The sequence below is a fragment of the Oncorhynchus clarkii genome, chromosome 2 (genome assembly GCF_045791955.1).
Source record: "Oncorhynchus clarkii lewisi isolate Uvic-CL-2024 chromosome 2, UVic_Ocla_1.0, whole genome shotgun sequence".
Classification (NCBI taxonomy): domain Eukaryota; kingdom Metazoa; phylum Chordata; class Actinopteri; order Salmoniformes; family Salmonidae; genus Oncorhynchus; species Oncorhynchus clarkii.
The window spans coordinates 93,334,612-93,347,189 of NC_092148.1; the positions used below are offsets into that span (position 1 = coordinate 93,334,612).

Below are 12,578 nucleotides of genomic sequence, written 5' to 3' on the forward strand. Positions count from 1 at the left end.
CATCTCCCTGCAGCCTCAGCTCTCCCCTCCACCCTCACATCTCCCCCTCCCTGCAGGCTCAGCTCTCCCCTGCACCTCTCATCTCCTCTCCCTGCACCTCTCATCTTCTCTCCCCTCCCCTCCACCTCTCATGTCCTCTCCCCTCCACCTCTGATCTCCTCTCCCCTCCACCTCTCATCTCCCTGCAGCCTCAGCTCTCCACCTCGCATCTCTTCTCCCTGCAGCCTCAGCTCTCCCCCCACCTCCTCTCCCTGCAGCCTCAGCTCCCCCCACCTCTCATCTCCCTGCAGCCTCAGTTCTCCCCCCCACCTCCTCTCCCTGCAGCCTCAGCTCCCCCCACCTCTCATCTCCTCTCCCTGCAGCCTCAGCTCTCCCCCCACCTCTCATCTCCCTGCAGCCTCAGCTCTCCACCTCACATCTCCTCTCCCTGCAGCCTCAGCTCTCCCCCACAACTCATCTACTCTCCCCTCCACCTCTCATCACCTCTCCTCTCCTCTCCCCTCCATCTCACCTCTCCTCTCCCTCCAGCCTCCCCTCCAGCTCCTGGATCCTTCCCTCCAGTCTGGAAACCACAACATCCTGATTGGACCTCTGAGAGCCCTCTAGATGAGACACCCTACTCTTCAGGTCCTTATTCTGGAAGAGAACAATACCGGGTGAGCATGACATGTTGTATAAGAGGGTCAGGAAGCACTGGGTCATCATCATGACAGGTTCAATCGTCGACTGCAGAGAGAGATTGGTGATGTCACAGGGGTTAGAAGTTTACCTGTCTCTCCAGAGTGATCTTGTCACACTCCAGGTCCTGTTTGACTGCTCTTTCCTGCAGCAGCTCACCTCTTATCAGCTCCATCTGTCAGCAGAGAGAAAGAGACATGAATAGGCCTCCACTACACACTGCAGAAAACATTATTAAACTATTATGGACATGATGTCTGCTCTGTCTGTTTGCATTTCATTCTAGATCAGACAGCAAGTGAGCAGGGTCCCAAAAGACTATTCTCTACTGACAGTCAGTGACCCCGGCCGAGAGGAGGACTCTACTAACAGTTAGACAGAGGCCCCGGCCGAGAGGAGGACTCTACTGACAGTTAGTCAGTGACCCCGGCCGAGAGGAGGACTCTACTGACAGTTAGACAGAGGCCCCGGCCGAGAGGAGGACTCTACTGACAGTTAGACAGAGGCCCCGGCCGAGAGGAGGACTCTACTGACAGTTAGTCAGTGACCCCGGGCCGAGAGGAGGACTCTACTGACAGTTAGACAGAGGCCTCGGCTGAGAGGAGGACTCTACTGACAGTTAGACAGAGGCCCCGGCCGAGAGGAGGACTCTACTGACAGTTAGTCAGTGACCCCGGCCGAGAGGAGGACTCTACTGACAGTTAGACAGAGGCCCCGGCCGAGAGGAGGACTCTACTGACAGTTAGTCAGTGACCCCGGCCGAGAGGAGGACTCTACTGACAGTTAGACAGAGGCCCCGGCCGAGAGGAGGACTCTACTGAAAGGGAGTGTAAAGGGAGTGTAAAGGGACAGTAGAGGGAGTGTAAAGGGTCAGTAAAGGGAAAGTAAAGGGAGTGTAAAGGGACAGTAAATGGAGTGTAAAGAGAGTAAAGGGGCAGTAAAGGGGCAGTAAAGGGAGTGTACAGAGAGCGTAAAGGGAGTGTAAAGGGACAGTAAATGGAGTGTAAAGAGAGTAAAGGGGCAGTAAAGGGAGTGTACAGAGAGCGTAAAGGGAGTGTAAAGGGAGTGTAAAGAGAGTAAAGGGGCAGCAAAGGGAGTGTAAAGGGACAGTAAAGGGAGTGTAAAGGGACAGTAAAGGGAGTGTAAAGAGAGTAAAGGGACAGTAAAGGGAGTGTAAAGGGACAGTAAAGGGAGTAAAGGGGCAGTAAAGGGAGTGTAAAGGGACAGTAAAGGGAGTGTAAAGGGACAGTAAAGGGAGTGTAAAGGGACGGTAAAGGGAGTGTAAAGGGACAGTAAAGGGAGTGTAAAGGGACAGTAAGGGAGTGTAAAGGGAGTGTAAAGGGACAGTAAAGGGAGTGTAAAGTGACAGCAAAGGGAGTGTAAAGTGACAGCAAAGGGAGTGTAAAGGGACAGTAAAGGAGTGTAAAGGGGGAGTATAAAGGGAGTGTAAAGGGACAGTAAAGTAAGTGTAAAGGAACAGTAAATAGAGTGTAAAGGGACAGTACAGTGACAGTAAAGAAAGTGTAAAGGGACTGTAAAGGGACTGTAAAGGGAGTGTAAAGGGACAGTAAAGTGAGTGTAAAGGGACAGTAAAGGGAAAGTAAAGGGAGTGTAAAGGGAGTGTAAAGGGACAGTAAAGGGAGTGTAAAGTTACAGTAAAGGGAGTGTAAAGGGACAGTAAAGGGGCTGTAAAGTGACAGTAAAGGGACAGCAAAGGGACAATAAAGGGAGTGTAAAGGAACAGTAAAGTGAGTGTAAAAGGAGTGTAAAGGGACAGTAAAGGGAGTGTAAAGTTACAGTAAAGGGAGTGTAAAGGGAGTGTAAAGGGACAGTAAAGGGAGTGTGAAGTTACAGTAAAGGGAGTGTAAAGGGAGTGTAAAGGGAGTGTAAAGGGACAGTAAAGGGAGTGTGAAGTTACAGTAAAGGGAGTGTAAAGGAACAGTAAAGGGGCTGTAAAGTGACAGTAAAGGGACAGCAAAGGGACAATAAAGGGAGTGTAAAGGGACAGTAAAGTGAGTGTAAAGGTAGTGTAAAGGGACAGTAAAGGAAGTTTAAAGGGAGTGTAAAGGGATGGTAAAGGGAGTGTAAAGTGACAATAAAGGGACAGCAAAAGGGAGTGTAAAGGGACTGTAAAGGGAGTGTAAACGGACAGTAAAGGGAGTGTAAAGGGACAGTAAAGGGGCTGTAAAGTGACAGTAAAGGGACAGCAAAGGAACAATAAAGGGAGTGTAAAGGGACAGTAAAGTGAGTGTAAAGGGAGTGTAAAGGGACAGTAAAGGATGTGTAAAGGGACAGTAAAGGGAGTGTAAAGGGCCAGTAAAGGGAGTGTAAAGTGACAGTAAAGGTAGTGTAAAGGGACAGTAAAGGGAGTGTAAAGGGAGTGTAAAGGGATGGTAAAGGGAGTGTAAAGTGACAATAAAGGGACAGCAAAAGGGAGTGTAAAGGGACTGTAAAGGGAGTGTGAACGGACAGTAAAGGGAGTGTAAAGGGACAGTAAAGGGGCTGTAAAGTGACAGTAAAGGGACAGCAAAGGAACAATAAAGGGAGTGTAAAGGGACAGTAAAGTGAGTGTAAAGGGAGTGTAAAGGGACAGTAAAGGACGTGTAAAGGGACAGTAAAGGGAGTGTACAGAGAGCGTAAAGGGAGTGTAAAGGGACAGTAAATGGAGTGTAAAGAGAGTAAAGGGGCAGTAAAGGGAGTGTACAGAGAGCGTAAAGGGAGTGTAAAGGGAGTGTAAAGAGAGTAAAGGGGCAGCAAAGGGAGTGTAAAGGGAGTGTAAAGGGACAGTAAGGGAGTGTAAAGGGACAGTAAAGGGAGTGTAAAGGGACAGTAAAGGGAGTGTAAAGGGAGTGTAAAGGGACAGTAAAGGGAGTGTAAAGGGACAGTAAAGGGAGTGTAAAGGGACAGTAAAGGGAGTGTAAAGAGAGTAAAGGGACAGTAAAGGGAGTGTAAAGGGACAGTAAAGGGAGTAAAGGGGCAGTAAAGGGAGTGTAAAGGGACAGTAAAGGGAGTGTAAAGGGACAGTAAAGGGAGTGTAAAGGGACGGTAAAGGGAGTGTAAAGGGACAGTAAAGGGAGTGTAAAGGGACAGTAAGGGAGTGTAAAGGGAGTGTAAAGGGACAGTAAAGGGAGTGTAAAGTGACAGCAAAGGGAGTGTAAAGTGACAGCAAAGGGAGTGTAAAGGGACAGTAAAGGAGTGTAAAGGGGGAGTATAAAGGGAGTGTAAAGGGACAGTAAAGTAAGTGTAAAGGAACAGTAAATAGAGTGTAAAGGGACAGTACAGTGACAGTAAAGGAAGTGTAGAGGGACTGTAAAGGGACTGTAAAGGGAGTGTAAAGTGACAGTAAAGGGACAATAAAGGGAGTGTAAAGGGACAGTAAAGTGAGTGTAAAGGGACAGTAAAGGGAAAGTAAAGGGAGTGTAAAGGGAGTGTAAAGGGACAGTAAAGGGAGTGTAAAGTTACAGTAAAGGGAGTGTAAAGGGACAGTAAAGGGGCTGTAAAGTGGCAGTAAAGGGACAGCAAAGGGACAATAAAGGGAGTGTAAAGGAACAGTAAAGTGAGTGTAAAAGGAGTGTAAAGGGACAATAAAATAAGTGTAAAGGGAGTGTAAAGGGGCAGTAAAGGGAATGTAAAGTTACAGTAAAGGGAGTGTAAAGGGAGTGTAAAGGGACAGTAAAGGGAGTGTGAAGTTACAGTAAAGGGAGTGTAAAGGGAGTGTAAATGGACAGTAAAGGGAGTGTGAAGTTACAGTAAAGGGAGTGTAAAGGGACAGTAAAGGGGCTGTAAAGTGACAGTAAAGGGACAGCAAAGGGACAATAAAGGGAGTGTAAAGGGACAGTAAAGTGAGTGTAAAGGTAGTGTAAAGGGACAGTAAAGGAAGTTTAAAGGGAGTGTAAAGGGATGGTAAAGGGAGTGTAAAGTGACAATAAAGGGACAGCAAAAGGGAGTGTAAAGGGACTGTAAAGGGGCTGTAAAGTGACAGTAAAGGGACAGCAAAGGAACAATAAAGGGAGTGTAAAGGGACAGTAAAGTGAGTGTAAAGGGAGTGTAAAGGGACAGTAAAGGATGTGTAAAGGGACAGTAAAGGGAGTGTAAAGGGCCAGTAAAGGGAGTGTAAAGTGACAGTAAAGGTAGTGTAAAGGGACAGTAAAGGGAGTGTAAAGGGAGTGTAAAGGGATGGTAAAGGGAGTGTAAAGTGACAAAGGGACAGCAAAAGGGAGTGTAAAGGGACTGTAAAGGGAGTGTAAACGGACAGTAAAGGGAGTGTAAAGGGACAGTAAAGGGGCTGTAAAGTGACAGTAAAGGGACAGCAAAGTAACAATAAAGGGAGTGTAAAGGGACAGTAAAGTGAGTGTAAAGGGAGTGTAAAGGGACAGTAAAGGACGTGTAAAGGGACAGTAAAGGGAGTGTAAAGGGCCAGTAAAGGGAGTGTAAAGTGACAGTAAAGGTAGTGTAAAGGGAGTGTAAAGGGATGGTAAAGGGAGTGTAAAGTGACAGTAAAGGGACAGCAAAAGGGAGTGTAAAGGGACAAAAAAGTGAGTGTAAAGGGAGTGTAAAGTTACAGTAAAGGGACAGCAAAAGGGAGTGTAGAGGGACAATAAAGTTAGTGTAAAGGGACAGTAAAGGGAGTGTAAAGGGAGTGTAAAGGGAGTGTAAAGGGGGTGTAAAGTTTCAGTAAAGGGAGTGTAAAGGGACAGTAAAGGGGCTGTAAAGTGACAGTAAAGGGACATTAAAGGGAGTGTAAAGGGAGTGTAAAGTTACAGTTAAGAGATTGTAAAGTGACAGTAAAGGGAAAGCAAAATGGAGTGTAAAGGGACAATAAAGTGAGTGTAAAGGGAGTGTAAATGGACAGTAAAGGGAGTGTAAAGGGAGTGTAAAGTTACAGTAAAGGGAGTGTACAGGGACAGTAAAGGGGCTGTAAAGTGACAGTAAAGGGACAGCAAAGGGACAATAAAGGGAGTGTAAAGGGACAGTAAAGTGAGTGTAAAGGGAGTGTAAAGGGACAGTAAAAGGAAGCGTAAAGGGAGTGTAAAGGGACAGTAAAATGAGTGTAAAGGGAGTGTAAAAGGACAGTAAAGGGAATGTAAAGTGCCAGTAAAGGGAGTGTAAAGGGGCAGTAAAGGGAGTGTAAAGGGAGTGTAAAGGGACAGTAAAGGGAGTGTAAAGGGAGTGTAAAGGGACAGTAAAGGGAGTGTAAAGGGAGTGTAAAGGGACAGTAAAGGGAGTGTAAAGTGGCGGCAGGGTAGCCTAGTGGTTAGAGCATTGGACTAGTAACCGAAAGGTTGCAAGTTCAAATCCCTGAACTGACAAGGTACAAATCTGTCATTCTGCCCCTGAACAGGCAGTTAACCCACTGTTCCTTGGCTGTAATTGAAAATAAGAATTTGTTCTTAACTGACTTGCCTGGTTAAATAAAGGTAAAAAAAAACAGTAAAGGGACGGTAACAGATTCATGTTGTGTTTTAATTAGTCTGGCCTACTTTACCAACATACACACCCACACACACAATGCATTTATAGCTGCATCAGCGTTTCACAAACATAAACAAGTGTGTTTGGAGGCAGTTGTTGACAGAAGGATTGTAATACTGGAAACAAAGGATCTCAGTCTGACCTTCCTCTCATTTCAGCAACTTTTACTGTTGGAAGAGAACTCAGACCTAAATGTGATATTGATTTTTTTTAAATGGGTTCATGTCTGCCGTTAGCGAGGGAAGGCCCCTGATTGGGCACCATCTATTGTGTGTGTGTGTCTGTGTGTCTGTGTGTGTTTGTGTGTGTGTGTCTCTGTGTGTGTGTGTGTGTGTGTGTGTCTCTGTGTGTCTCTGTGTGTGTCTCTGTGTGTCTCTGTGTGTGTGTCTCTGTGTGTCTGTGTGTGTGTATGTGTGTGTCTGTGTGTGTGTCTCTGTGTGTGTGTGTGTGTGTGTGTGTGTGTGTGTGTTTCTGAGTACTGGCCTGTTGTTTTCCTTGATCCACTCTGTTCATCAGGAGATCTGTACTGCTCCTCTCATCCTGCAGATCCTGCTCCAGTTGGCTCATCTGACCCTGAAATAGGAAGCACAGGATATATAACCTGTGGTTATGCGTAATATGGGGCCGCAGGGTAGCCTAGTGGTTAGAGTGGAGGGGCGGCAGGTAGTCTAGTGGTTAGAGTGGAGGGGCGGCAGGTAGCCTAGTGGTTAGAGTGGAGGGGCGGCAGGTAGCCTAGTGGTTAGAGTGGAGGGGCGGCAGGTAGCCTAGTGGTTAGAGTGGAGGGGCGGCAGGTAGCCTAGTGGTTAGAGTGGAGGGGCGGCAGGTAGTCTAGTGGTTAGAGTGGAGGGGTGGCAGGTAGTCTAGTGGTTAGAGTGGAGGGGCGGCAGGTAGCCTAGTGGTTAGAGTGGAGGGGCGGCAGGTAGCCTAGTGGTTAGAGTGGAGGGGTGGCAGGTAGTCTAGAGGTTAGAGTGGAGGGGCGGCAGGTAGCCTAGTGGTTAGAGTGGAGGGGTGGCAGGTAGTCTAGTGGTTAGAGTGGAGGGGCGGCAGGTAGTCTAGTGGTTAGAGTGGATGGGGCGGCAGTTAGCCTAGTGGTTAGAGTGGAGGGGTGGCAGGTAGTCTAGTGGTTAGAGTGGAGGTGCGGCAGGTAGTCTAGTGGTTAGAGTGGAGGGGCGGCAGGGTAGCCTAGTGGTTAGAGTGGAGGGGCGGCAGGTATCCTAGTGGTTAGAGTGGAGGGGCGGCAGGTATCCTAGTGGTTAGAGCATTGGGCCAGTGACCCGGAAAGGTTGCTAGATCGAATCCCCCGAGCTGACAAGGTAAAAATCTGTCGTTCTGCCCCCTGAACAAGGCAGTTAACCCACTGTTCCTAGGCTGTCATTGTAAATAAGAATTTGTTCTTAACTGACTTGCCTAGTTAAATAATAACACTGTCAAGACATATCTTATAACCATTTAGTGTTGTTTTCTATACATGACTTGTATAGACTGGTCTGTGGATTCTACCTGCCACTGGTGCAGGTGACAACATGTTTTGCCATCAGCAACACAAACAGCAGTTATCGGTAAGTCTCAGTGGTAAATCAGCAACTGCTGAGCTTTTCCACTCCCCTCATCTCTACAAGGACATGCAGGTGGAAATAGAGGGATTTGAAGAGGTAAACATGTCAACGAGTCAGAGTGGGAAACATCCAATCCAACATTGTATTTTGTCTTGCAGTACGGGCGGGGGGGGGGGGGGGGGGGGGCCTTAGGGTACGGGCGGGGGGTGTGTGCCCTTAGGGTACGGGGGGGGGGGGTCCTGCTACTATGATGGATGTGTAACAGGTCTGCACAGATTCATATCGCAAGAGATCCATATCGCAAGAGATCCATATCGTAATAGATCCATATCGCAATAGAACCATATCGCAAGAGATCCATATCGTAATAGATTCATATCGCAAGAGATCCATATCGTATGCAATATTTTTTATATGCATCTCAGACGCGTGTAAGGTACGTTTTTATAGATTGTCTGGTTGTGTGTGCCTCTCCTCCACACACACAATAACAGTACCTCAATGAGTTTGACCTGTCGGGCGTGGTCCTCCTGGGCATGAGCGTTCCTCTCCTCCAGCTCCTCCACCTTCCTCTCCAGTTGTCTGCCTCTCTGCTGGGCCTCCTCCCACTCCCTACGACCCCGCTCCAGACCCTGCTCCAGGGTAAGTAGCTGAACGAACACACACACACACAAACACACACACACACGTAACGGAGTTAAGAACTAGCTAGCTTGAAATGTCGCCAATGGAGCTATCAAATAGGACTCGTTTTCTATAGCTCAAATCGGCTCGTACGTTGTCAAGCGGGTTAGTCGCGTGTGTTGGAGACATGGAGGAGCCTGGTTCATAGCCCAGACAGAGCCAAGTCCAGGTAGGGAATGCTATATGCTAAGCTAACGCACACATAACATATTAAACATGAAATAACTGTTCAATAGCTTTCATTTTACATTACGGTCTCCTCTCCTGATAAACCTTTCAACTCTAGAATCACTGCTCAGTTCCTTCTCTCTGAAGCATGAGAGAGAGAGAGAGAGAGAGAGAGAGAGAGAGAGAGAGAGAGAGAGAGAGAGAGAGAAGGGAGAGAGAGAGAGAGAGAGAGAGAGAGAGAGAGAGAGAGAGAGAGAGAGAGAGAGCGAGAGAGAGAGTGAGAGAGAGAGAGAGAGAGAGATAGAAAGAAAGAGAGACAGATAAAGAGAGAGAGAGAAAGAGAGAGAGAGAGAAAGAGTAAGAGAAAGAGAGATAGAAAGAGAGTAAGAGAAAGAGAGAAAGAGAAAGAGGGGCAGAGAAAGAAAGAAAGAGAGAAACAGAGAGAGTATAATCAGACTATGATCCATCCATCGGTGACTCAATACAGGAAAATGTCCCACCACACCTCTTCCTGCAGTTTTCTGGTATTCTGTTGTGATTTCTCTAGGTCCAGTCTCTTTTCCTGCAGCTGTTGTTGGAGCTCAGTCAGCTCTGTGTGGCTCTTCTTTCTGACTTCATCAACCTGCAGCTGGAGCTGCTCAGTGGACGCCTCACACTCCTCCACCTTAACACTCATCTGGAGCAGAGAGAGAGAGGAGAGGGAGAGAGGAGGAGGGGGAGAGAGAGAGAGAGAAAGGGAGAGAGAGAGAGAGAGAGAGAAGGGAGAGAGAAGGGAGAGAGAGAGAGAGAGAGGGAAGGAAGGGGGAGAGCGAGAGAAGGGTGAGAGAGAGAGAGAGAGAGAAGGGAGAGAGAGAGAGAGAGAGAAGGGAGAGAGAGAGAGAGAAGGGAGAGAGAGAGAGAGAGAGAAAGAGAGAGAGAGAGAAAGGGAGAGAGAGAGAGAGAGAGAGAAGGGAGAGAGAAGGGAGAGAGAGAGAGAGATAGAGAGAGAAGGAAGGGGGAGAGCGAGAGAAGGGAGAGAGAGAGAGAGAGAGAGAGAGAAGGGAGAGAGAGAGAGAGAGAGAGAGAGAAGGGAGAGAGAGAGAGAGAGAAGGGAGAGAGAGAGACAGAGAGAGAGAGAAGGGAGAGAGAGAGAGAGAGAGACAGCGAGTGGAAGGAGTAAAACAGACTGAATGGTGTTCATTAAACATTCCCCCCCATGATAGATGATGTTTTTCATGCAACGCCTATCATTTGCACTGGTGAGAACTCTAGTGTAATTCATGAGTATCATAACTTCTAAACCCAGCAGCACTCAAGGGTGGAGTCAAGAAAATAAATATTGAAATTATACTGGTCCTCTTCATTGAAACACAATGTACTTATCATTCTCAGTGGCCTATGACCTACAGTACACCTCCCTCCCTTTCCCATCCCCCTATCCCCTCCTCTACCCATCCCTCCCTCTCACCTCCCTCTGCAGTTTCTCCACAGTGCTGTTCTGCAGTCTCCTCTCCTCCTCCAGATCACTCTTCATCATCCTGAGCTCCTCTGTTCTCCTCCTCTCCTCCTTCAGCCTCTCTTTCGCCTCCCTGTGGTGGTGGTTCAGCTGGGTCAACTCGCTCTGTGAGAGGGAAGCACCACAGACAAAAGGACCGTGTTAGTGTGTGGTGAGACTACGGAGAAGAAGGAGACTACATATAACTGCTACAACTACAGGTTGTCCAAGTTGGAAATATTGTTTTTTTTTAAAGACTTGTTTACCTGTATAAAAGTCGGAATCTAACAACAAGTCTACTATGCATATTTCATTATTATATATTTATTATTATTATCATTATTATTATTATTATTATTATCATACTATGCATTTCAAGCATTTTTTGCTGACCTGTACATTCTCCAGCTTTATTAGTTGGTCTTTGTTTGTCTGGCTGATCTCCTCTTCCTTCTCCTTCACCTCCGCTAGCGTTCCCTCCACCTGCTGCTTCTCTCGCTGTGGAAACACATTTATTATTCATTTATCTAAAAACTCAGTTTATGATGCATTTTGTAGAATGTTCTACCTCATCGAGAGTCTATATTTCCCTCCAGGTGCTCCCTTCCTTCCTCCCTTCCTTCCTCCCTTCCTCTACCTCACCTTGAGTTGCTCTACGCATTTCACCAGCTGTCTCTGTAGAGTTTTGGACTCCTTGATGACGAGGTTGAGCTGGTCCACCTTGCTCTCCAGCTCCTCTACCTGGGTTAGTGTAGAGATGGGACACAATTATGTTAGCTTCAGGACAACCTAGTCTCAGAGCAAAACGTATTATATTTACTGAAGTCGGGGGCCTCTCCATTTAGTATGATTATGTTCCTTACCTTAAGCTACCAGTGTAATAGTGGTCGCACAATATTAACGACTAGTATCCTACGTCTTGATCGTTTAGTATGATATATTACCTTTGACTGCTTTAGTATGCTAAATATATGCTACGTTAGGTTACACTGTAAAAATATATATATATATATATATTTATATATCCTAATGAATTAGATTAAATAGATTAAATAGAAATAAAGAGATATTTTATGAATACGGGCCCTGATATGTTATCTGGACACGCTGTACAGAGCATTATGGATATTGTAGCACATCATTATGGGTACTGTAGTACAGCATTATGGGTTCTGTAGTATAGTGCATTACAGGTACTGTAGTATAGTGCATTACGGGTACTGTAGCACAGCATTATGGGTAATGTATTACATCATTATGGGTGCTGTAGTACAGCATTATGGGTGCTGTAGTACAGCATTATGGGTGCTGTAGTACAGCATTATGGGTGCTGTAGTACAGCATTATGGGTGCAGTAGTACAGCATTATGGGTACTGTAGTACAGCATTATGGGTATTGTATTACAGCATTATGGGTACTGTAGTACAGCATTATGGGTGCTGTAGTACAGCATTATGGGTGCTGTAGTACAGCATTATGGGTGCTGTAGTACATAATGCCCCAGTACCTGTCCCTTAAGCTCCTCTCTCTCCTGGATCCGCTCCTTCACCTGGCCCCGGGCCTCCCCTCTCTCCTCCTCCACCTCCTTCTTCTCCTGGCCCAGAACTGTGTTACTCTGACAGGGAGACAGAGGGAGTTAGAACACACACAAGATACAATATGTTGAGTGGAACATTAAGTTATGCTATTGAGCTACTGGGATATTCAATTCAATTAAACTCAACTCATCATTTACCTCTTTCACCTCCTCCACCTCCTCTTGGAGCTTCTGCACCTCCTTGTCGTACACCTCCTTCATAATGCCCAGCTCCTTGTCATGACTCTCCACTTCCTCCTTCAGCGCTCCCTTCAGGGCGGTCAGCTCCCTCTCCCTCCAGTGTAGCACCTCCTCCTGCTCCTCCTGCACCTGAATGAGCTCCTGGAAGTCCAACCGCAGCTGGGCCAGATCCTAAAAAACAGACACATCTTTTAACTTCTAGAAATCCATCTAGTTCTGACTTGAACTCCGTGCTTCAGAGCCATCCTAATAGCAAGGTTTTTACTTCCTGTGTGCTTGTGTCTCGGAGGGGGGTCGTAACAAAACGGAATATTCTTTACCGTTTCCTTGACAATTAAAGTGACCCCCTTCTTCCTCTCTTCAAAAGTAGAAAATACACTTCTAATACGTGTAAGAATAGTACTCTATATGGTCTATACAAATCAAATCAAACTTTATTTGTCACATGCGACGAATACAACAAGTGTAGACTTTACAGTGAAATGCTTTACTGACAAGCCCTTAACCAACAGTGCAGTTCAATAAGAGTTAAGAAAATATTTACCAAGTAGACTAAAGTAAAAAGTAATAATAAAAAGTAACACAATAAGAATAACAATAACGCGGCTATATACAGGGGGTACCGGTACAGAGTCAATGTGGAGGCTATATACAGGGTGTTACGGTACAGAGTCAATGTGGAGGCTATATACAGGGTATTACGGTACAGAGTCAGTGTGGAGGCTATATACAGGGTGTTACGGTACAGAGTCAATGTGGAGGCTATAT

General features: G+C 46.6%; 1 protein-coding gene across 2 annotated transcripts in view; it reads right to left on the reverse strand.

Moving 5' to 3' along the window:
- LOC139383217 (cingulin-like protein 1) overlaps positions 1 to 12,578 on the reverse strand; it is a 28,878-nt gene that overhangs the window by 4,322 nt on the left and 11,978 nt on the right. The window contains exons 8-17 of one of the 2 annotated variants that reach the window (XM_071127675.1): positions 11,769 to 11,981; positions 11,541 to 11,648; positions 10,675 to 10,773; positions 10,426 to 10,530; positions 10,006 to 10,158; positions 9,064 to 9,234; positions 8,204 to 8,356; positions 6,634 to 6,723; positions 770 to 853; positions 512 to 636 (exon numbers count right to left, since the gene is read on the reverse strand). In XM_071127675.1, coding sequence (XP_070983776.1) covers positions 512 to 636; positions 770 to 853; positions 6,634 to 6,723; positions 8,204 to 8,356; positions 9,064 to 9,234; positions 10,006 to 10,158; positions 10,426 to 10,530; positions 10,675 to 10,773; positions 11,541 to 11,648; positions 11,769 to 11,981 — 1,301 coding nt within the window. Of the gene's footprint in view, positions 1 to 511; positions 637 to 769; positions 854 to 6,633; positions 6,724 to 8,203; positions 8,357 to 8,659; positions 8,700 to 9,063; positions 9,235 to 10,005; positions 10,159 to 10,425; positions 10,531 to 10,674; positions 10,774 to 11,540; positions 11,649 to 11,768; positions 11,982 to 12,578 lie in introns of those variants that run through there. The other variant, XM_071127676.1, reaches the window with a different exon arrangement.